Source organism: Haliotis cracherodii, unplaced genomic scaffold, assembly GCF_022045235.1.
Source record: "Haliotis cracherodii isolate W230 unplaced genomic scaffold, xgHalCrac1.p SCAF_15, whole genome shotgun sequence".
NCBI classification, from domain to species: domain Eukaryota; kingdom Metazoa; phylum Mollusca; class Gastropoda; order Lepetellida; family Haliotidae; genus Haliotis; species Haliotis cracherodii.
In genome coordinates this window covers 34,160,460-34,185,380 of record NW_027266270.1, presented here as the reverse complement: position 1 = coordinate 34,185,380, position 24,921 = coordinate 34,160,460, and the positions used below count along the sequence as shown (strand labels likewise).

At 40.2% G+C, this 24,921-nt stretch overlaps 1 protein-coding gene across 1 annotated transcript in view; it reads right to left on the bottom strand.

Moving 5' to 3' along the window:
- LOC139461661 (protocadherin-16-like) overlaps positions 1 to 24,921 on the bottom strand; it is a 74,285-nt gene that overhangs the window by 37,167 nt on the left and 12,197 nt on the right. The window contains exons 5-17 of the mRNA XM_071243120.1: positions 24,304 to 24,380; positions 23,539 to 23,729; positions 21,626 to 21,862; positions 20,729 to 20,979; positions 20,069 to 20,234; positions 16,347 to 16,755; positions 14,530 to 14,723; positions 13,400 to 13,633; positions 12,436 to 12,876; positions 11,131 to 11,551; positions 1,768 to 1,961; positions 1,045 to 1,284; positions 276 to 716 (exon numbers count right to left, since the gene is read on the bottom strand). Coding sequence (XP_071099221.1) covers positions 276 to 716; positions 1,045 to 1,284; positions 1,768 to 1,961; positions 11,131 to 11,551; positions 12,436 to 12,876; positions 13,400 to 13,633; positions 14,530 to 14,723; positions 16,347 to 16,755; positions 20,069 to 20,234; positions 20,729 to 20,979; positions 21,626 to 21,862; positions 23,539 to 23,729; positions 24,304 to 24,380 — 3,496 coding nt within the window. The remainder of the gene's footprint in view (positions 1 to 275; positions 717 to 1,044; positions 1,285 to 1,767; positions 1,962 to 11,130; positions 11,552 to 12,435; positions 12,877 to 13,399; positions 13,634 to 14,529; positions 14,724 to 16,346; positions 16,756 to 20,068; positions 20,235 to 20,728; positions 20,980 to 21,625; positions 21,863 to 23,538; positions 23,730 to 24,303; positions 24,381 to 24,921) is intronic.

The following is a 24,921-nucleotide window of genomic DNA, read 5'->3' as shown; positions in this document are numbered from 1 at the left end:
ATATGCAGACCGACAGACAGACAGAGGGAATGGCAGACTGATTGATAATCAGTAAAGGGATTCGTGTCATCTGATTATCAAAAATGACTCGGGACCATTTGTCAACATCGCATACAAATAATTTATATCCATATATAAATATGACCAACTTTAAGAAAGAGGCCGATTTTGATTTAATAGAACTTTTGCATGTGTTTATTTCAAGCGTTTTATTTAAAAAGTTCATGTAGTTTAAGGGTACGTGCATTGTGCTATGTTGATAGTATATTCCTTACCAGCAGTGACAGACGCAATGCTGTAGGTGACGTCACCGTCGTCGCCGAGATCAGCATCAGTTGCAGTGAAGCCTGTCAAGGCAGTCCCTGGAGCATCACCTTCACTGACTGTAGCTCCTGCAAAGTTACCGCCGCCATCAGGAACTGGATTACTCCAAACAGGGTCGAACTCATTCTCAGACTTCACTGTCACTCGCACAATGGCCGTTCCTGTGTTTGCTACTCCATTATCCGGCTTGTCCACTGCTGTGATGATCAGGGTGTACATGTAGCCTGATGAACCGAGAGCCTCATAGTCAGCAGGGGTGGAGTCCGTGAGGAGCTGAAGTCCTGACATCTTGAAGATACCTGCTCCGCCATCTCCACTGGCAACCGTGATGTCATACAGGGCATTATTGCCAGTGTCTCCATCAGAGCATGTTACATCCAGCAACGACACATCTAGAATAAAACAGTAAATATAATACGCCAACGACAGAGTATAAACCGAAACTGATTCCATTGGGAGTAAAAGGCAAAATTGTAACGAAAATGATATAAATGGACCACTGAAATCAGTGAAATGGGTCAAAATAAAATGGAAAAGAACTGTAGCTTGCAAACCAACATTTTAGGCTTATGCTACATGTTTCACACACCCACATGTGTGGCTTGCTTGTGTAATCCAGCATGCTTTAACCACAGGACTACCCCTATGTCCCTCTTATATGGTAAGAGCAGTTACATTGTCAATACGATCAATTCTTGATCTGTATGAAAGGCTGCATACCTGCTGCTGAATTCTCAGTAATTTCAGCAGTGAACTCTGAAGGATTAAAGACCGGTGGCAAATCATTGATGTCTTCTACTGTGATGGAGAAAGCCTGAGTGGCCTGTTGACCGCCCTGGTCAGTGACGGTCAAAGTGAGGTCCAGTTGTGTCTTGCCACTGCTTCCTTCTCGGTTGACATTCTGAGCTACTGACAACGCCCCAGTGGCAGAATCAATACTAAGGTAACCGCTGTCAGCTCCTGTTATGAAAAGAGTCAAAGATACATTGCATCAAGAAGTGACCTTGTAAATGAAATTTTAGAAGTAGATTATTTTTAAGTTACAGGTGTAATATCGAATGGAAAGGCTAAATACAAAAATGCATTTAATTAACAAATATTGGGTCGTGATCGCCACCTCATGTTGCATGTAACGCGTAAAACATTCAGCTACATGTATATCAATGTACGTCTCTGTACCAGAGAGAGCATATCTCATGACCAAGGGTCACCAAAGGTTCCAATAAACATGTTTCTGTTTGATACGTTTGTTTGGTGTGTCACTGTACAGTTTATAAATACTACACCGATACAATGACAATATTAGCTGGCATGTATTGTAATGCAATAAATGAAAGCGACTAAGTCATTTCCATAACCATAAAAAATCTCTACTTAAAGCAGAATCCACTGTACAATTCCGATTATATCATGATCATGTGCTCTATGAATCGATCTTCATACCAGAGAGAACATATGTCAGATTGTCTCCAGCATCAGGGTCAGTGACAAGATATCCACCATACACTCCGGTTCCTGGTGCCTGTTCTTCTGCCATGGTGGCAGTTGTTACCATGGTGATGACAGGATCTTCATCACTGACGTCCTGTACGTTCACTTGGACAGAGACATCCGTCTCAAAGACACCATCACTGGCTCTGAAAACAGATTTTTATACCGAGCACATTGAAACAAAATCTTTTAAACAACCAAACTAAAAGCATACTTAAAAAAACAGGAGTGAAAGCGATAGGTGTTTTAATATCAACAACCAGCAGCCCTTTCTGGCTAAGTTATCACCATAAAATCCAGAAGTCCTTTGAAGAATCGCAGATCATACCTAAGCTGAAAATGATAATGATAGCTCACAAGGGCCCTTAGCTGATGACGAGTTTTACCAGCCTGACTGTACATGTGCCACGATCACCCAAACCCTCTTTGCTGCATTTTTTTTTTTAATCTGCAAATACTAATAATACTAATGCAGAGTTATTTTGTCGTTGACTCTTACCCGAATACTCCAGGTGAGTAGTATAGGGAATGGTGATTCTACCTGCAACTCAATTTGAGCTTTATGCCCCAATACCTATACTTCAGGGGTAATTTTTTATGCAAAAACGATGATGCGATCCAATGATCATCATGACTCGTATTTAAAGAAACATCAATATTAATTAATAATGGATTTACTATAGCCTGCAAGAATATTGGAAAGGTATAGGGGCAATACAAAAGTTAGACACTGCGGCTAAGGTATCTAAACATGTAACCAAGGATTGGTTAAAGAAACAAGCAATGTGACAAATGATAAGGTAAGACGCAAAACGTATAAATACGCTTTAACCATAGTGGATCTGGCAAGTCACTACAAGGAGGCTGAGCCATTAACCTCGAAAGATTCAACTGAAGTAGCTAATGCACTGAGCTGCATATATGAACGCGTTATTTCAAGAAGATCCTGGTCGCGAGTTTATGGAATCAGTAACTAAACTATTAACAAAGCACGATGTCACAATAAGGCGTGGTGAAAGAACCCCATCGTAGCCAAACTATTGTTGAAAGATTAACTAGACATTAGCTGAATGTTTGTTTGGATATCAGTGTGGGATCAACCGAATGGGTGACACGATTATCAGCTGTTGTATCAGTGCTAAGTAATGAAGAAACAAGATTAATCGGGACGAAACCATCCGATGCGATTAAAATTAAATCTGTTACTTCTGAATCTTCAGCACCGGGGAGAGGCAAAAACTTCCTGATAGAGTAATCGTAAGATATTTATACCAGCCCGGTGAACTCGAAGGAGGCCAACGCCTTGCAACCGATCCGATTTGGTCTCTTAAGATATATACCATTAGTCGGTTGGTTATGAAAGAAGGAGAGCCTATTCTTTATTATCTTAAAGATGGACCAGGCAGGGAATTTTTGCGAGAAGAGTTGCTCATAGTTCCCAGAGATACAGTATTACCACCATAACCATAAGCATAGGTAGTTACACCATCCTTATCAATCCATCTCTTTGTATCTAAGGGGGATAAAGATGTCTTGTTCATTCTTAATCCATATATCCTGTGATTGACACTTCTTAAAGTGTTCATCTCGTGTTTGAATGTTCTACCATTGAATAATGCTTCTTTAAACTGTTTCTGTTTGATATGCTTTTTTACCACATACTTCTTCACACCTTTAGCTTTTCTTATCTCCCCATTATCAGACTTCTTTATAGAATACATCTTAGGTCTTAATCTAACATACTCTGCAATAGAAGTTCCAGCACATTCATCCTTCATCTTGTCTCATACCTTTTTATTTACTGCGCTGTGTAATGGATTTTCTTTAGGGTAATCTCTCATATCGTACATATCTATTTTTTCTGCCATATCTTTATACACATCCTGGGTTTGTATTTCCATCAACAAAGAATCTGTGTTGGTATATAACACATCACATCTATCCCCGTATTGCTTAATTTCGTTGCAATAAAAGTGATACATTAGGTGTTTTGACAAGTCAAGAATACTCATGCCAACGTACACCGGTCTTTTGAATTTTATATTACTTTTCTGCATATGTAGTGTGGCTAAGTCTCTATCAAATATCTTGCTTCTGTTAAAAGCCGGACTGGCTGTAAGTTTCCTAAGTCTTTCTTCCTCACTAACCAATTTAACATCAACATGCTTCCTTAGATTCTCCATAGTTTTAGTAAATACTGAGTTATTCATGAGCTTATATAAGTTCTTTTCGAAATCACTGGAAGCCACCTTTATTAAATCTGTGTTCAGCCTAATATAGGGTTTGATCCAAGGTCTTTGATCAAACTTTTAGAACTCTGTGTATTTTCTTTAGTTTCATGCCTAGTGATCGATATAACTGGAGATTCTTATAGTGAACTATACATTTTATCTTATCCATCAAATTTGGTACGAGTTTTTCTTCATTAGCTAACCTAGCATCAAGGAGTGTTGATATTCTGACATCCAATCTCTATTAACCATTATTCTTTCGGGAGCCAGCAGATAACTGTTATGGTCTGTGTGTTGGCTATTCTAAGTCAACTTTTTGTATGTGGCCTTTATTGGAATCGGTGGGGATATCATTCACATCGATATTGTTTACTCACTCAAAAACACCCGTGGGTAAGGTTGATTCATAGCCCATTAGTACAAATTGTTGGTGTCAAGATATAATGTGTGTGTAATGGGTTTACTCGAATCATATCCTTCCTCTAATTTATTATTGGCCTTAGAATACCTTTTTGACGTCATCGATATACCCCCTCTTAACCCTTTCCCAACAAACAAGTGCATATCATAATTGGTGAGTAATCTTAGTTCTGCACTGGTCTTCTTCAACACTGCATCCCATGAGAGTCCGGGACTGGAATAGTACCATGCCAGATCCAATTGGTATTGTTTTAAACATGTTTTTCTAAATATCTGGAATATATAGGCGAGTAACAGTACATCAGTTTTTAAGTACAGATCGTGATAATTGTCTAAATTCTTACAACCTAATTTATCCCACACCACATGTTCATAATCGGCATCTGTTATTTTAGATTCTGTTCAGTTACTATAGAATGATTCAACGGTGGTAATATATTTTTGTCGAATCTAGACCAATCATCCATATATTCGTAAGGATATACACCTTTTCTCAGCAACAAATACCGACACTGATCGGTATAATAATTTGTTAGTGCAAAGTCATCGTGATTGTTCATAATAGCTAAATTGTCCAGGGAAGATAACAGAAACTGTACGGAGTCTATGAATCTCTTTGTTTTGTTTTCGCTTTCCCATCGTTGTCCGTATAATGTATAGTTTAGTTAACAAGAATGATATATATTTTTCCATATTATTACGAATGCACATTAAGCTGCCATCTGTCTTTGCGATAGCTTGCATAATGAGATGAGAATCATATCCTCTAAGGTTGTAAAACACAACAGGGATGGGTATTGTTTGCAAATTCATTTTAAGTTTCAAGTTACACTCGTTATGCACTGCTTCCCTGTATTTACCCATGACGTGGCAATGGTCTCTTACGGAATCCCCATTCAGGGATTTATTACAAACATGACAACCTGTTGACTTCTTATAGGCCCTCCAATCATCCCTCGTCATACACATGGGTTTCTTATGTGATAAATTTTCCCTGATTATTCTCTCTTCATTTTGTAGATATTCTAGGAACTTTTATACTGTATCAGGACCTCTGTAAATAACCAGCGCATTTGTTTTCCCATCATACCTTACAACTATATATCCAAATCTACAAGGCGTATGTTCTTGAGTTTTGTATGTAAAACTACATTCAGTACTGTGTTCAGTATTTTCTATCGGTTTGATAAGTGCTTTGAAGTCAGTGAAATTATGTACGGTACTGGCATTTGATTACAATAATGCTCAAATTTTAATATATTTTTACCCTCTTTAGGCATATCGATCCTGATATCAGTCTGCCCAACACCTTTGCAGTCTGCCCTATGCGCTTCTAAAAGATCTTGTCTGCTGTACCCATGCAGACATCTTTCGCAGAAATATTTCTTTCCCGCATGTTTTGTTTGATCGAATAATAGGCTGCTTAAACTCTTTATCCATGTAAAATGATATTTCCCATCTTTTTTTGATCAGAAATTAATTGATTCTGGGAATATGTTCTGGGGCGGAGCTTTTCCTGTGTTCAACAATTCTTTTAGGAGAATGTCGGAAAACCATTATTTTGCTTTTCCACCTTATCAATTTATGAGATTGGTGTAGGTTCGTTTGTACCATCAAGTTTGAGTCCGTCATTTTGGGGATAGCTCGAAAGTCTATTTGCAATTTTTAGAATCTGCTGGGAACAAGGCAGATCTTATCATCATTCTGAAACAGCCCTCGCCTTTATTTTTCACAATTAATTATGGCTTTTTTCTTCTTATAACACAAGGGTAAATCTACATAAGATCCACCTTTAAAAGGCATATAATTTGCTATATCTAAATATAAAGTATATATTCTATCCAAACCCCAAACCAAACCTCCATTGGTCCAACGTTCTAAAGTTTCTTGTGTCCACTGAACTGATGCATCTAATGATGCGCTTATAGACTTAGGTTCGGTTATAACCTCTTGTTACCCCTGAAATACGGTTCGGTATATTCAGCGCTATCGTCTGCGTTATTTTTACTCAATGACATTTTAACCGTTAGCTGGTATTTTACACTATTTAAATCATCTAACTCCTCATTAATTTTTCCTGATATGATAGGTTTAACATCATTTACATCCATGTTGGAATTAATATCCATCTTCCGACCTCTTAGATATTTACCAACACCAGCTGTGGGTACAAATCTTAACTCAACAACTGGTTCAACAACATTCAGTAAAGCAATCAATTCAGCTTTTCTCATTCGAGAATAACATCTCAGCCGACTTTTTTTCGCTTGAGCTTTGAGTTCTCTAACAGTCTGGGGTTTGTTGTATTCCAAACCGAGGAAGGTAAATAATTCACCTTTTCTCATTCAAGAATAACCATGTAGACCATGTTGTTTTGCCAAAGCCTTCAACTCTCTGACAAAAACAATTGTGATGTAATGGTATATGCAAAATGTGTCAAATGTCTAAATGGTTATTTTTCATATATCTAAACACGTATTCTCCCCAACCTATCCCTCTCGTTGATGTAATTCCTCTTCCTAGTATAACTAATCTGGTTCCTGATGTTATCAGTGCCGTGCTTCTTGCATAAGCAGTAACGACCTTTGACCATTATCCCACAAACAGAACATGTATAGTTTATATTTCCCTGTCTAATGTAGTAAGCATGAATTCCACAAAAATCTTTCACACATCGTTTGCCACAGATAATGGGCTTTCCAAAGAGTGTAAATCTACACAGATTCATGGTTGTTATACACCTATCACAGCATTTGTCTAAATGCAAATCAGCCGAGTCTCTGCCACCTCATAGCTGATAAGACTCAGCACGACATAGCTCATGATTTATGTTGCCTGGTGTGTTGCCAGGTCATAGCTGATAAGACTCAGTGCTATTAATAGAATGTTGTCAGCTCATGGCTTATGCATAATATAACATAGCTAAAAATAGCCACGATGGACAATCCCAATGCTATAAATGCTATCTTTCTGTATTTTTGTTCCTCTGACGGTGTATAAAACTGAGTGCTTGTTGGCCTTTTGTCAATTGGATCAAGTGTCTTTCCATAAACAATGAAGTATTCATGCATGGCAGATTCAACATCCTTTAACTTTTGAATTGAATGGTTTTGTTTACAAGGTTCATCATTAATAAAATCTAATCTCTGGGTCCTTCTTCTGGACCATTATGACTGGGCTGTTTCAAGTTGTTTTAATGCTTTATTATACCGTTTCCGCTCCTCTTCAATTTCTATAGCGTTTGATTCTCTCATAGTAGAAAATAAAAAATTACTCCCCGAAAAAGCTAGAGCATTAACAATAGCTCCACTGCCCATCATCACAATTGATGCCATTTTTATGTTTATAAATATTCAAATGTTTAATTACTTCATTATGTCTTCTGGGATAATCCCTTGTTTGATTTGCATATCTTTAGTTGCCATAGCTAGGCCTACATCTAGGACCATCATACCGATATCATAACCATTAAAATCTAGCTTGGGTGGTGTGGCTTTAGTAATCATTTTACCTATGCGTGCATAGCCAATGGCCAAGCTGCTGACCACAGCTGAATGACACCCATTCATATACCAACATTTTACCATCTGCAACTGGAGTAGTCATGCTTTTATAACATTACATGAGGGCTTAACTCTAATTGATCCTCGACTGGAGGTGTTTTCTAGACTGGCATGTATGTTTAAATTGACAATGCTGTTATTAAAGTGGTGGTCAGTGTCGCCAAGAACATTCTGTATCTATGGTAAAACTCACAGCTTACTGCACTTCAAGCGTGTTCAAAGAATGGGTCTTTCTCGAGAGATTTGCATAAATACAAGCGATTTTCTGGTGGGGTAGGAAGAACCATACTAGGTACAGCTGTGTATATTTGTACCATAGCAGAACCTATTGTTTTAGTCATGGTAGCTCCAAGTCTAGGCTCATAACGCGTGTACAGGGTTTTTTTGGGGTTTTTTCGGTCATGTTATCAATTTCTTCAGTGTTATAATTTTCCCCCCAAGTATTGGCAGCATTTTCCACTGGTTACCAAAGCAGCGAGTCTTTCTCTATGTTGATCTGTAACAACAGGCTCTGGCTCATCTTGGAGCAGTTGTTCGATAAGTTCATCGCATTCCATCTTTTTAATGTAATACCCTAGCCGATATTTAAGTCCAACATAATGACATATGGCATATCCAATACAGCCCAAAATAATAAACTGTTGCAAAGGAATGAAGATTTCAAACCACATTATTACATAATCACTGCTAATGTTCAATTTTCCGCATTTTGCTATATGTTGCTAAGCAGTTGCTATATTTCTGTTATATTTTGCTATATTTTTGCTATATTGTGCCATATTGTGGAAAGCAGTTGCTTTAATTTGCTATATATTGCTGAGTCTCTCCACTCGTTACTCGAGAGAGCAAAGCTTGGAAGAAGCCAACCTCTTTTCAGTAATCTGATAGTACATGTGAAATGATAATACAGACTTATTTAGTTCGAAGCCGGTCGCATAAAGAGATACAGCACATCCTATTGTTGCACCCCATATGGCAACGTTTAACAGGTGACAAAAAATTGCATTGGATTGTGGAACTAATCATGCTAGTTGCCGCGAACCTGTATTTTTCAATGATATCAGGAAACTGAACAAACAACTTAGCACTGGAGGCTCTTACTTAAATTGGCTGGTTCGTAATGTAAGTTGATTCCATTTTTAAGTTATGATATAGTATCTTTGTATGTATGTTACACTCCAGGGAATAACAAATGGTCAGTCTATTCAACTGCTTCACGTGATTGATAACTCGGTGGGGCAACTTGAAGTTGCTCTCTGCGATGTAACGTATGACGCGGTGGACCAATATAAGTGCTGTGAGAGATAATAATAAGATAGATATATATATAAATAGAGAGTGGCACACTATATCTGATGGGTATCACAGCATATGCTCACTCAATGATGAAATGTTTAAGCCTTCTGGAGCTAGTCTAACCCAAAATGAGTCGAATGGGGTGTTGATGTTAAGCAGTGGAGAACAGTCTATAATTCTTCACAGGAACAAAGCAGCAAACACACTTGGATTTATCAGAGGAGAAGAATTAAACAACACAACAGTGCATGGAGTTAAATTACCCGATATAGTTCCCTATAAAGAGTTATGCATCCATCTTGATCAGATCAGTACAATGGATAATATTCAACTCGAAAGTGCTTCAAATCGAAAGTCCTTCAACTCTGCTAAGAGCTATTCCAGTCAAGATGAAAAGTAGGTAGTGGTAGAACGGAATCTTTCCCAACATCACAATATAAAAAGTAAAGGTATTATTACAGATTTCAAAATTTCTGTATTAGATGTAAAACATCAACCTGTACATATAGGATATTTGATTGTGACACTCCATATTATAAAAAATGGTTGATTCTTCAGGCCCTGGAACACATAACCTTAGACAAAGTAATACAATTGTGCTTTCCGATCTTGGAGACACAGAACGATTTGATAAACAGGGTACTGATGGCAAGTTATATGCGTTACACTTACAAGATAATGTATACAAGCGGAAAGAAGTTGTATTCACAGGACCAAGACCTAATCTAGAAGATTTAAATGATGTTGACGTTAGTAATTTCCATAAAAAAACTTCATACAATCTTACTCACAATGATGATAATGAATGGACTATGATCGAAGCAAAAAATCAACTGGCTACTGAATATCGTCATTGCCCCACCATATGTGACGCCGGGTAAAGGACATTATCTAACTTAGATAATGAATAGTGGTAACGTACTCGGGGCTTATATCCACTCAAAACGAAAGAGTGTCTTAGTCGCTCCCCTGCCAAATGACCCAGACTATGTGTTATTGAGTCAAACAAATACAATGCAATGAAGCAGGAGATTCGATCAAGTTCTCATAAGACCAGTGGTATCAGTGAAGACGAGAACAATAAGTTCATACAGCAGGGGAGACAACAAGCGCATCAATTATTCCATGCCAAAACCAAAGAACTGGTTGGAAATTAAGAATAGATTGTTTCCTGGATACATCTATGGATCGCACCACATAAAAAATCACTTAGACGAATTCCTACATAAGTCTATAATAATGGGGAATTACAAGCCAACAAAGGAAGAACTTGAAAAAGCTATTGAAGCATTTATGCTCCGGGACAACATTATCAAATGGTGAGAATTAGCACAAGGTATATATTATATCAGTGATGTCAAACCATCCAAATACGATTATCAATTGTTTCTTCCCAAAGGCAAAGAAGAGTATACAGTCTGGTCTCCTTGTAAAATGAACGAAGAACTAAGTAAAAATGTTGAATATCACTTTGTTCAAAATAGTGGCATGCGCATGAGTAAAAATAATAGGGAATATTTTCATTACAATTTAGAATCATGACGATTGATGTAATGGCTCCAGGTGGTGGTGAGCCAGAGCCCTTTTCATTACAATTTAGCTCAGTGCCATGACGATCATTTGTTCGCGTCGCGGTTTTTGCATAAAAAAATACCCCTGTACGTATTGGTATATAAATCTGGCTCCAGTGGAGTTGCGGTAGAATCACCATTACCTATACCACTAGGTGTATTGAATAGTAAAAAGAAAAATATCCAGAGAAAAATGTTGTCCAGTCATACACAAATACATCCAAGCACACATACCTTATTATCAAAACATGAGTAGAATCAGTCTCGAAATCCAAAGCTGCCTTGACCCTCACATCATTCCCCACACACTCAAACAGATCATCTCGCCCACTTGCGACAGCCAGATTTACCACATCACCATCATAGTCATCGGTGGCGAGGGTGACCACAACTACCCCTATACTGGAATCTTCGCTCACATCCGCTTTGTAGTCAGTCTGGTCATAATACGGTGCGTTATCATTGACATTTGTGAGTGTGACTACAACAGTCCCATCCACATGACGAGATGAGGTCCCTCTATCCGAGGCTCTCAGCCCGATAGTGTAACTGGCTTCCCCATTCGTCCCTGCGTCTACGTCCAACGCCCCTGCAACCGTCAGCTCCCCTGTTGTGGAGTCTATTGAGAACTTGTTTGTCGCTGTTGCTCCGGAAGCTGTAACATGACACAAAGATGGTCATGTGCTTATGGGCGGTCAGGCTCGCTGACTTGGTTGATGCATGTTATCGTATGCCAAAAGCGTACATCGATGTTCAGACTCGATCATTTACAGATCGTCGTCAATTTTGCTGCATGTGGCGTTAAAAACAAACGAAACAAAAAACATCATCATTTACGTCATAGCAATGACTTTTGCCCACCATCCTTCATTTAACCATACATCTTTAAATATGAGCAATATAAAAATACATACATGATGCCTATTTCTTTCACAAATTTCAGTAATATAATCTTTATTGTTGATTATCATGGATACGTTGTCATGTTGGACAATATAATAACTTTTGACTTGAGATTAGCACCGCGTCGAATTTTGTTCTGTTATCTCATTTTATGTCTGTCTAAAGAGCCAGGAAAGCCAAGTTACACAGGTTCAGGTCGATTATCAGTTGCAGCCCTAAGCAGGGGCATGATGCAGGCAGATCAGGGATCCAAACTGGAGCGAATTTGTGATTCGAATCAAAGACTTGCATATTCTGTCAGGACACAACGACGTGCAAATGGACGGGAGTAATGAGAAAACTATTCCAATTGAGTACAAGTTGATTCCATCTGTGAAGATCAGGGGTAGAATAGGTCTTCAGCAACCCATGCTTGCCGTAAGAGGCGACTAACGGGATAAGGTGGTTAGGTTCACTGACTTGGTTGATGTATGTTATCATTTCCCAATTGCGAGGATTGATGCTCATGATGTCTAACACTGGATTGTTTGGTCCATATTTGATTATTTACAGACCGCTGTCATATAGCTGGAACATTGCTGAGTGTGGCGTTAAAGAACAAAAAAGGAAAGAAAAAAGTTTAATCCCTTTACCCACCTCCAGTTACAGACGTGATGCTGAATGTGATCTCCCCATCCACTTCAAGATCAGCATCAGTCGCCTGGAACGTTGTGATCACGTATCCCGGAGCTTCTCCTTCACTGACTGTAGTTCCTGCAAAGTTACTGCTGGCATCAGGAACTGGATTACTCCAAACAGGGTCGAACTCATTCTCTGGTTTGACCGTCACCTTCACTATTGCTGTCCCCGTGTTGGCCTCCCCCTGGTCTGGTGTGTCCACTGCTGTGATGACCAGGGTGTACATGTAGCCTGATGCTGCTACAGCCTCATAGTCAGCAGGGGAGGAGTCCGTGAGGAGCTGAAGTCCGGACATCTTGAAGATACCTGCTCCACCATCTCCACCCGCAACCGAGACATCAAACAAGGCGTTGTTACCCGTATCTCCATCAGAGCAGGTCAGATCAGCCAGTGCAGTATCTATAAAAATGAAAAACGCTTTTTGAGATAATGTTTCACTGTCGTTTCAGCGAAATCTTCCTTATCTGTATCCAGACTGCGCATTTCTGTGCTTACCCTCTGTTACTGAGCATTTTAAGGTGTTTATGTTAATTTATTTCGGATCCGACAGACCAGCCTACGAGTGTATACAGAAGATACAATTTTGAGAGTCTTTCACTGTTCTCGAATACATGTAATGACAAAAATAAGAGAATATGAAATATGGAAGCAATCCTTTTATTGAAAAGAAATATATTACTTCATTTTCTTTATTTATTTCACCTGACCGGCGGCGATGTTACAGAATCCATTTCTTGAACATTTGTAAAATTTAGTTTGGTGTTAACTTATATCACTTACTCTACGGTTTGGGGAAAATAAGTAGATATAATACTTTTAACTATATTTTTTTATGCTATTGACTGGACACATGGACGAGAATGAGGAGGTCGGCCTAGTAGAGGGTACAAAAATAGACACAATGTAACTTATCAGAACCTACTTGCAGCAGAGTTTTCTGTGACTTCAGCTTCGTAAACAGAGGGGTTGAACACAGGGAAGAGGTCATTGATGTCCTCGACGGAGATGGTTACTGTTTCAGATGCTTGGTTCGAGGTTGTGTCAGTCACCGTTACTGTGAAGACAAGCTGTGTCAATCCGCTGTCGTAGTCCACGTTCTGGGCGACAGTCAGTTCTCCAGTACTTGAGTCAATGTTGAGGTAGGTGCTCCCGGATCCTGGATAACCATAATGTAGCAGCAGTGAGCTGGACGCAGTTTTCTGCATGGGCGCTGCACTATCAGTACTACCACATGGCTTCGTCTCACTATTACGTCGGAGAGGTAGCTCAGACGCGTTCGATCCCCACATTGGTTACAATGTAGGGAGCCTAATTTTCTTGGTGTCACCCGCCCTGTTATTGCTGAAGGTTTTCGGGAGCGGGAGGAGGGGTGGGGAGTTTTCAGCCCTAACTGGGGCAGGTGTCAGTTTCATTACACCCACATCGCTCAGTGGACACACGTCGAGGTTAATAATCGAGGTACAATCTGACATTGAACTCACAGTGAACACACCCGCAGCCTCCCATAGCCGTTAATGACGTTCAATGCACATTAACCTCTCCGTGGTCTTGTGGTAGAGCGTCCGCCCGGAGAGCGGAAGGTCCGGGGTTCGATGTCAAGCCGCGTCATATCAAAAGACGTTAAAAGATGGAAATTGTTGTCAGCCTGCCTGAGGGGCTAAAACAGGGGCTCGGGGTCAGTGTGCTGTGTCTGAGTGGGGTATTCATGTTAAGCTGCAGTATGGTATGTCAGTGGGCTAGCACTATAAAAACGGCATTGGTCCGACTAGTACAAACAGCAACACACACATAGACACGCACGTACATGAACGTCGCAATACTCTTCGACGCAACGTTAAACCCCATTTCGCCTGACCTCATTACATATTATATAGGGCATGTGTAACTTTACCAGTCACATGTGGCGGGGTAGTGTGGTGATTTAGCGTTTGCTCGTCGCGCCGTAAGTCCGGGTCCGGTTGCCTCCTCTTGGTGCCAAATTTGTAAAATAATATTTTATGCTTTACTATTGCAAAAAGGTTTACATAATCTTGGCAAATGTAGGTCACTCACCACTTATGGTGTAACTAAGGGTATCTGCAGCATCTGGGTCGGAGGCGACAAGTCCCCCAGATACCCGTGTTCCTATAGTTTGCTCTTCTGCCATAGATGTGTTGGATACAACTGTGATGGTCGGGCTCTCGTCCTTAATATCCTGTACGTTCACAACCATCGGAACATCGGACGAATGTGTACCATCGCTGACCCTGGTGAAGAAACGTATTGAGAGTCAATCACGAATGTAATGGTGTGTTTGGGAGGGAGTGTCTTAAACGGAATTTCAGCTATATCACGGAGTATCGGCTAAATATGGCAGGAATGCCAAACGTATGCAGGTCCTCGGGTATTCCAGGATTCCTAATTGGGACGAATCTGGGATTCGAACCCATCACCTGCGGACCCTGGAGTGACTCGTGTCTGACTTGAGATGACATGACCCGTAAGTTATCATTTCCACTACATTTTTATGCAGACGTTTACCACCTTTTTGAAACCCACGAGGAAGGTTGCTGACAAACCAAGCATCATCAACAAGAAGAATCTGGTAGTGGAATCCACGACCACAGGACTCTGGTATGACTAAGGGAAGCAAATCTTCACAACGCATTACGACACCTTTGACAATCAGGCCACTCGCGCACTGTTAAAGTGTAATTCCTCTGCTTATCAAATGATAATATATATTTTAATTGTCCTTTATATTTTTCATACATAAATATTATGTCTGAAACAGGGTTTGTTGAAAATGATTTTGTGTATCTTGTTGATAGGGAAAAAGAAATTTTAGAACCGTCTGAGGAATCACTGATATTCAAATTCGTAACGAATTCAATTCAAATTCAAATTCCAATGATCACCATGAAAGGCCATAGACACAAATACATGCGTGAGTGAGTGAGTATGGTTTTACGCCGCTTTAGATACACGAAGTGCATACAATACAGTACAGGATCGTTTTACAAAAAGATTCACAAGTTTAATTTCTTTACATTTCTGCTCTAAATATAACATAACAGACTTAACATCTTGATAATTTGTGGTTGCCATGAGGCGAATAGATTGTTGGTCAGAATGTCGAATTACATATTTATTTGGTATGTATTGCTTTCGAATGTCTTTTCAGGACGGACATATAAAGGTGATTGATACGGATGTTCAATATTGTTTACGTTACGGTATGTACATAATCTTTCATTTTGGAATTGTGTGTTGTCTCCCGGTGGGAATATATATCTTATTCGAGGACGATCAAACCCGGTAGCTTAAGCAAACAAGATCGAATCTATTAAATATGCCTCTGCTGCTAAGCTCATCCAAAAAGTGCAGAACATTCCAATTGAGTGAGGCAATATTTGTCTATCACTGTAATATATGTGTGTGAGCATACCCCAGAACTTTACTTGAGCATAATCGATCCCTGTATACAAAATAACATTAATGACTCATCACGGCGATGAAGATGTTGCACAATGCATGGATGGGATGGTGGCTTATTGATAATACTCGCATATGAGCAATAGTGATACTTTATAAGTGAATAGGTGAGTGAGAATGCTTTTACGCAGATTTTAGGAAATATTCCAGTAATATCACGGCGGGGGACAACAAAAAAGGGTTTCACACATTGTACCCGGGTCGGAAATCGAACCCGGGTCTTCAGCGTGACAAACGAACGCTTTAACCACTAGGCTACCCGATACATTATGACGGTTGGAAAAGAAGTGCACAGGTTTCCAGGTGAAGCAAGAGTAGATTGGAACCGATTCGACGTGTCCTCCGCCGTGACATTACTTTAAAAAATGCTAAAGTGAGAATCATGAGACTAATACCTGAGAATGAGAACGTGGTGCTGGCTGGTTTCATAGTCAAGGGCTGCCGCAAGGTCCACCGAACTGCCTTGGACCACGAACAGGCCATCATCGTTCCCACTTTGTATGGTGAGGGTCAGTGCATCTCCATCATGGTCGGATGTAACAGGTGCAAGCATAGTGACAGCACTGCCTTCATCAACATTGACAGTGTACCCGCTCTGGTCGAAGAAGGGACTGTTATCATTGACGCCTGTGACAGACACAGTGATTGAGCCTGTGGTGGACTTGGGAGTTGCACCGTTGTCGGAGACGCTGAAGGAGACGCTGTAGCTGGTAATGCCACCTGTAGCAGCATCTGCATCAAGTTGACCTCCGACCTTTACTTCTCCCGTACTGGCGTCGACAGTGAAGAGACCTGTTCCCGAGGCTGCCAAAAAAGATAAATGAATTTCCTGGCACTTTAGTGGTTGTATACCACTGACATTGTTTTATTGAAAAGCTTATTTATGATTTTTTTTTAGATGATTTGTTTGAATTATGGTAAATTTTGATTAGGTTTGGTCGCTTTCAATTTTCATTTTTGTGTGCAATGAAATTTGAATATTAAGTTAAAGGTGTCTATTTTATAACTACATATATAAAAGTAATGCCTGTGCTTCATTAATGTCTACATGAACAATGGGGTAGCAACTATTCTGTTTCTTAAGTGAGTGGGTGAGTTTTGGTTTTACGCCGCTTTTATCAATATTCCAGCAATATCACGGCTGGGGACACCAGAAATGGGCTTCACACAATGTACCCATGTCAAAAATCGAACCCGGGTCTTCGGCTTGATGAGCGAAAGCTTTAACCACTAGGCTACCAGACCGCCCCTATGTTTCAAGAGAATAAGTATGAAAGAATTTGAAGTTGAAAAAACTTGTGTGTGAAACGGGTTCATCACCGCTTTGAATGGTATCGTGTTCTGTAATGAGTGAGTGAGTGAGTTGGGTTTAACGCCCCTTTTAACAGTATTTACGCTCCTTTTAACAGTATTTCAGTTATATCACGGCGGGTCAACTTAATGTGGGAGGAAAACCCGAAGTGATGCAGGTCTCAGACGTTTACCACTATGGTGAAACCCACGAGCACGGGTATGGTGCTGACAAACCTAGAAACATAATTGGGGCGAACCGGGATTCGAACCCACAATCATAGGTTTCTGGCGTGCCCAAGGGACGCAACTCTGCACAGCGAATCTCGGCGCCTTAGACGTGTCCTGTAAGCTAAGTGTTGGAGGAACGCATAAAGTGATGCAGGTACAAGACTTTGTTGAAACCAACGAACACATATATGATGCTGACAAACATCGAAACATAACCAGGGTGACTTTGGGATTCGAACCACGCCTCACATCGATTTGTTGTGCCTTTGACGACCTAGCATCTTCCAACTGACTGCAACTATGTCCTGTGGACCAGTCAGATTCCACCTCACATATTACTTGCGTTTGCTTCAAATATAATAGCCCAGTGAAGACGATCTGATCGATAATCAAGATCTGTATTGTAATAAAATGCGTCTTACTTCGCGAATTGCATCAAATCAATTGAGCATCTTGATAACAAAAACAAGATTAGAAAATATATGTAAAAAACGGTAAGTTGTCGGTTCACATGTTTACAAATCCTGCAATCGACCGAACTCTGCACGGCAGTTTACGAACCGGATGTCGATTTTGTTTCGCGACTTTGATTGGGGTATGCATAGATTCGTTAGTCCAGCCAAAATATAACTCCATTATTGCAGCCTAGTTCGGCAAGGGTAGAAAGTGGACTTTTATTGTCAGCTAACTCCCTTGCCTGGGGAAGATGACGACTGAGCTACTTGCGGGCCTTTAAAAACTTAAGGTTTCCCTCTTTGTGACTGAAACAAAGTTGAATGTGAGCGCTCCAGCATTGCCTGGAGTACACAGTGTTGTCACATCGAAAGTGTTGTACAAACAGGCTGTACAAAAGACCTGCGAGATATTCAGAAGTTTTGCCGTCATATTTCTCCTATAACGATAGTTTACTGTAACGAATATTCTTATGTAGGATACAGGGTTCACTATAGAAGACCATAGCTATTGGAACGGGATTGTGCGTTTCGAACAAACCAAATGTCAACTGCCTAATAGACAAAACCCAAAGCCAAACGTGTCCGATTCTAGCTTAAATGTTGTTTGTTTGCCCAGGATAGTATATCCAGATAATATGATCGTCGCGTTTTGTAAGGAGGACCCACTGGTATCGTGAGACCGCCTACACACGCAAAGGAATGACGTGTTGTTCTTTATCTTCACAGTACAAAGAGTCAACAAAATAACCATCTGTAGTTTGAAGCGTCCGAGAATTATCGCAATGTCTCACGACATACAATTATCTTACAGTGAGATGGATATTTATATCACACCACCGTTAGGTCACTGTGGCTTGTTTAGCGGGCTTGTCGACATAACCATGAGGGGTTTTTTTGTGGTAGAGAAATACGTACAAGTCTTTCGCAAGTAAAAATGACTACAACGAGCTGATGACTACAAACAGGTGATGTAGGCCTGGTGATGACTACAACCAGGTGATGAAGGCTTGTTGATGACTATAAACAGCTGATGTAGGCTTGGTGATGACAACAACCAGGTGATGTAGGCCTGGTGATGACTACAACCAGGTGATGTGGACCTGGTGATGACTACAAACAGGGGATTTAGGCTTGGTGATGACAACAACCAGTTGATGTAGGCCTGTTGATGACTACAACCAGGTGATGTAGGCTTGGTGATGACAACAACCAGTTGATGTAGGCCTGTTGATGACTACAACCAGCTGATGTAGGCTTGGTGATGACAACAACCAGTTGATGTAGGCTTGGTGATGACAACAACCAGTTGATGTAGGCTTGGTTATGACAACAACCAGTTGATGTAGGCTTTGTTATGACAACAACCAGGTGATGTAGGCCTGGTGATGACTACAACCAGGTGATGTAGGCCTTGTGATGACTACAACCAGGTGATGTAGGCCTTGTGATGACTACAACCAGGTGATGTAGGCCTGGTGATGACTACAACCAGATGATGTAGGCCTGGTGATGACTACAACCAGCTGATGTAGGCCTGGTGATGACTACAACCAGGTGATGTAGGCCTTGTGATGACTACAACCAGGTGATGTAGGCTTGGTGATGACTACAACCAGGTGATGTAGGCCTGGTGATGACTACAACCAGGTGATGTAGGCCTTGTGATGACTACAACCAGGTGACGTAGGCCTGGTGATGACTACAGCCAGGTGATGTAGGCCTTGTGATGACTACAACCAGGTGATGTAGGCTAGGTGATAACAACAGCCAGATGATATAGGACGTGTGACGACTTCAGCCAGCTAATGTAGGCTAGGTGATGCTGATATATTTGATATCGAATGACACGAGGGTAAGGGAAACGTTATCAGTTTGTAATCAGTTTTATGCAGCAACTTGAATGTATTTTGTAAAGCTAAACAGTTCAGTGGCAGAGATTAGTGATGTCCTAATATTATGATGTCATGGTAACGGTGACGTCTGCAAAGCATTGTGATGCAATTTCATATCTCCTGGAAGATTTCCCTCGATCTCACCCATGCGATATCTCCGCGGAAGCCCGTTTTGGGATGATAAATTAGTTTATAACCTTTAAATCTGTGCCACAGAAACTAGAAGGGAAAGGGTTACACGTGGCTTACCTGGCGTCACAGAATCAATGGAGTACGTGAGGACACCATCAGGGCCGAGGTCATCATCAGCTGCTGAGATAGTGGTGATGACGGTCAGTTCATCTGTGTTTTCAGCGATACTGCTTCCAGGCGGAGTAGATGCCAGATACGGTGTGTGCTCGTTGACAGGCTCAATCTATCCAAATACACCTACAGTTAGCAAGACTGATAGAATATCATGAAGGGCCAGGCCCACACGTTAAGAGATATATTGCGGGCAACAGTAATATATTGATACAGTTTGATAATCCCCACATCTTGCCCCCATCACTTCTGGCATTCTCGATTATATAAAGGCCGCCCTTATATAGCTGATATGTTGCTGTCTGTGACACAAAGCAACATCACTCACTGTAATAATATATATCATACGAAGAGTTTGTCTTCAGCAACAACTCATGCTTGTGGTAAGATGCGACTAAAGGGATCGGCGGATCTTAGTTAATGTATGTGAGCGTATCCCAATAGCGTAGATCGACGATCATTATGTCTGTCACTGGATTGTCTGGTCCAGCATCGAATCCTGACTGTATTCATGTTGCTGAGTGCGGCGTACACAACAAACAAACAAAACTAACAAAACAAACATATGGATGATGAAAGGAAATATAAGGAGTGTCCTTGTTTCACCTTCACGACAACAGCAGCTGTCCCCGTCAGTGGGTCCCCAGAAGGGGGGCTGTCAACAGCTTGCAGGACCAACACGTACTTAAAGTCGTACGCTTCCCGAGACTCGTAATCCAGCGCGGCGGTGATACTGAGTGTATTCCCACTGAGACTGAAGGAGAACCCGGATGTGGAGCCGTCTTGTGAGAAAATGAAATTAGAAATTCCCTGATTGGCAACATCGTTGTCTGCCACAGCTACCGTCAGGATGTCGCCTGAAACAGAGTTTGTAAGGGTAGATTTGACACGTCTGTCGTGGCAGGTTAGTTAGTTTACGTTATCCATATCCAGATAACGTCATATCCAGCAATAGCATTATATAGCAAGCATTATACCCATTTGACGACATTGCAAGTATTATACATATATGGCGCAATCGCAAGTATTATACTTACATGACGACATCCCAAGTATTAAACCTATATGACGATATCGCAAGTATTATACCTACATGACGACACCGCAAGTATTATACTTATTTGACGACATCGCAAGTATTATACCTTCATGACGACATCGCAAGTATTATACCTTCATGGCGACATCGCAAGTATTATTCCTACATGACGACATCGCAAGCATTATTCCTACATGACGATATCGTCAACGCGATACTTACCTAACGGCAGCATTTGTATGTTTATCTCCATCGCATCAGCCACTGTATATATGTATAATTAATGTCAGACTCATCACACTACTTTGCTCGTGTCAAAAACGTTGACTATACTAAATGTTAGTCGTGGCCTATAGCCGCAATCAAATCCTGAAGGGTTCGTGTTCATCATGGTAAACGTAACCCTCTATCACATAAATCATCTGCTGCGTAGGGTCGAAAAGATTCAGTATCTCTCACAATACCTGATGAAGAACCGTCGTTGACGATGACTTCATAGTAGTCCTGTGAAAACGTTGGAATGTTGTCGTTGTAGTCGGAGATGGTCAGGTCGAACGCCGAGGTGGCCTGGTTTCCGCCCAAGTCGGTAACACTCAGTGAAAGTCCGCTGAAGTCGAATGTAGTGGCCTCCGAGTCCATTAGCTTCGCGATGGTGATCTGCCCACTGGAGGAATCACAGGACAAAAAGTCCGAGTGAGAACCTGGAAATATATGTTATATATCATCCCTAATCATATGATACAGGCTGATTAATGTGAAATATGTCATTAACATGGTAACTTCAAGTTGAACATAATTCGACTTAAGCGTATTTCAAAACAAGCGACGTATCTATTGCAAGAATGCGAGAACGCGAGATTTGACCAAAATCTCGTATCACGCTTATTTGAAATAGACTTCTTGGTACCAAAGGTCGAGATGGTGGAATGTGTGAACAGGACAATGTCAATAACAGTGTTCCAAACGTAAGCGACGTGGATTTACATGTAGTTCAGAATGGTTCATTTACCTTTACGATAATGTTTTGAATAAATAATATATTTTTTATAAGAAAAAACATACAAAAATCACAAATGATGTAATTTATGAGAAATAATATGTATTTGTTCTATTAATAACCCGTGAGATAATGAGAGTGCATATTAAACTAGTACCAGGGAATTCTTTAATTTTAAGATCATTACTTCCAGAAATAAATACACCAAATTGAAACAAATGTTATATCAAAAGGCATGGCCTTGGGGTTTGCATCGAGATTAGATATTTTTTCAGCTACAGCTATAATACATTTAAAACTATGAACCTGAATTGTTTTTAAAGAAAAACATTTTGCAACAGTGTAATTTTAGTGGCAGGCAAATCCTTTCCTTTTCAACAATCTGAAGCATATCTATTTATTTCAAGAATATATTTTTTTCGATAAAATCAACCTAAGCAAACAATATCAAATGGTCGGTTCCTAATGACACTTGCATTTGTTGCCATGATTCGACAGTTGGCTCTGATTCCATACTACAATGACTTGGGTACCTATCTAAAAGTATCGGTTAGACAGATTCGGTGACTTGGTGGTCGCGTGTAACGTTCACCTCCGGCGAAGGACATTGCTTATGTTATTTCTGAAAGTATCAAAGCCTATAACATGGTCGGTCATTAATTGTCTGATCTTGAGCATATTTCCTCAAAATATATGTGTTTTAAACCATTTAAATTAAAAGACCGGGTTCCCCGTGCACGTGAATAGGAATTTCTGATCGGATTGCGAAAGTCAAAACAAGGGAATTAGGCCAAAGAAGTATGTGAATGATCTGTTATCGTTCAATGACGGTCAAATAGCCAATTCCATTCCACTGATTTACACACCTGAGATAGAAATAATTGTGACAAGTGAGATCTATCTATAAAGATTCAGAGCGACTAAAAACTCTCCACAAGACTTTATGACAAGAGGGAAGACTTCAACTTTCCAATAGTCAACATTCCCTTTATGTCGAGCAATTTTCAAACAGCACCAGTCTTGGTATCTACAATGTTTTAGGTACAATCTACGAAGATTTCAAAGAGTGTCATAAAACTCTTGCTGAAAGGCTTTTTGGTCAAGCCTACAACATTCAAGGCGTCAGTAAAGCTTTCAAAACGTGAAAAAATGATGCAATTCCCGATTTGATTTGTAACATACGTTCCCTTGATTTGTTCAGATAAACAATTGACTTGCCTTTGCAAGTGTTTATGACAACTTTTGACAGAGATGTCTTATGACCATGGAAAGGGTCCTGTTGCTTTTATTTATTCAGTCGTTTCCACCATGCAGTGACTCCTTCATCTGTTATTGCAAAACAAATATACGATAGCGGCTCCAAAGACTTTCTTAACCTACCAGAAATAGCGTACGTCAAGGAGTCTCCCTCCTCCCCATCGACCACAGTGAAGGCAGAGCCAATATTGGTTCCTACGGGTGTCCCCTCTGGAAGTGTCAAAATGTGTGCCGTGATGGTCGGAGTGACGTCATAGACATTGGTCACCTTTAGAAGCATGGTGTTGCTCACTGTGTGCCTTCCATCATTTGCCCTGGAAGCAGACTTAGTGAGTGAGTTGGGTTTACCGCCCCTTTTAAGTATCTCACTGTATAGCAGTTTGATGTAGGAGGAAAGCCCAATGTGATGCAGGTCTCAGACGTTTACCACGTGCACTTTGGTGAAACCCACGAGCACGGGTATGGTGCCGATAAACAGAAAAAAAAACATGGAGATCCGGGATTGATAACTATGACACACGTAACTATGCTGTATCGACTTAAAATATGTTTAACTGAATGTTTACACTTACATATATTTGATGGATGACAGATAATGCGTTTGCTTATGCATTCAAATGTGATGATTTTACATGTCATTGTCATTAACATAAGTTGAATGAAATTATATTGTATCAATAAATACATTATGTTATTTCTTGGAGACTACATAAAACTTGAAGCACAAACGATGAGATTTGAGTGAATGTATATGACCGTGGCTACAACCAACTTCTCCCCATCCCGACGCCACGATCCCAGCCCACAAGAAAACCCCTTGTATTACTCCTCCTCCGCACCAGCACCCTACAACCGATAAGGAAGGTTTTGGGGGAAGATTTTACTTACGTTAGGGTTATGAGCATATTTGGGCCGTTTGTCTCGTAGTCGAGGGTTTCCATCAAGTAGATATACCCGTAATACACCTGAATAAACAGAAATAAGTATACACTGAGATTATAGTGTCGTGACAAGATGCATATTGACATTATAGTGTCGTGAAACGATGCATATTGAGATAATAGTGTCGTGATACGATGCATGTTGAGATTAAAGTGTCATGATACGATACATATAGAGATTATAGAATCGTGAAACGATATGTATTGATATTATAGTGTCGTGACACGATACATATTGATATATAAAGTGTCGTGACACGATGCATACCGATATTATTGTGTCGTGATTTGATGTATATTGAAATTAGTGTGTCGTTATACGATACATATTGATATTATAGTGTCGCGATACGATTCATATTAAGATTTCTTTTGTATGGAGATTACTATAGTGTCATGATACGATACATATGGAGTTTCTTTTGTGCCGTGATGAAATATATATTGAGATTATAGTGGCTATCGCCATAAATAAGTACAATATAGATTCAGAACAAAGTGTGACAGATTAATATCGAGATAATAGTGACGGGACAGAAAGAATGACCGAGATTATTGTTATATA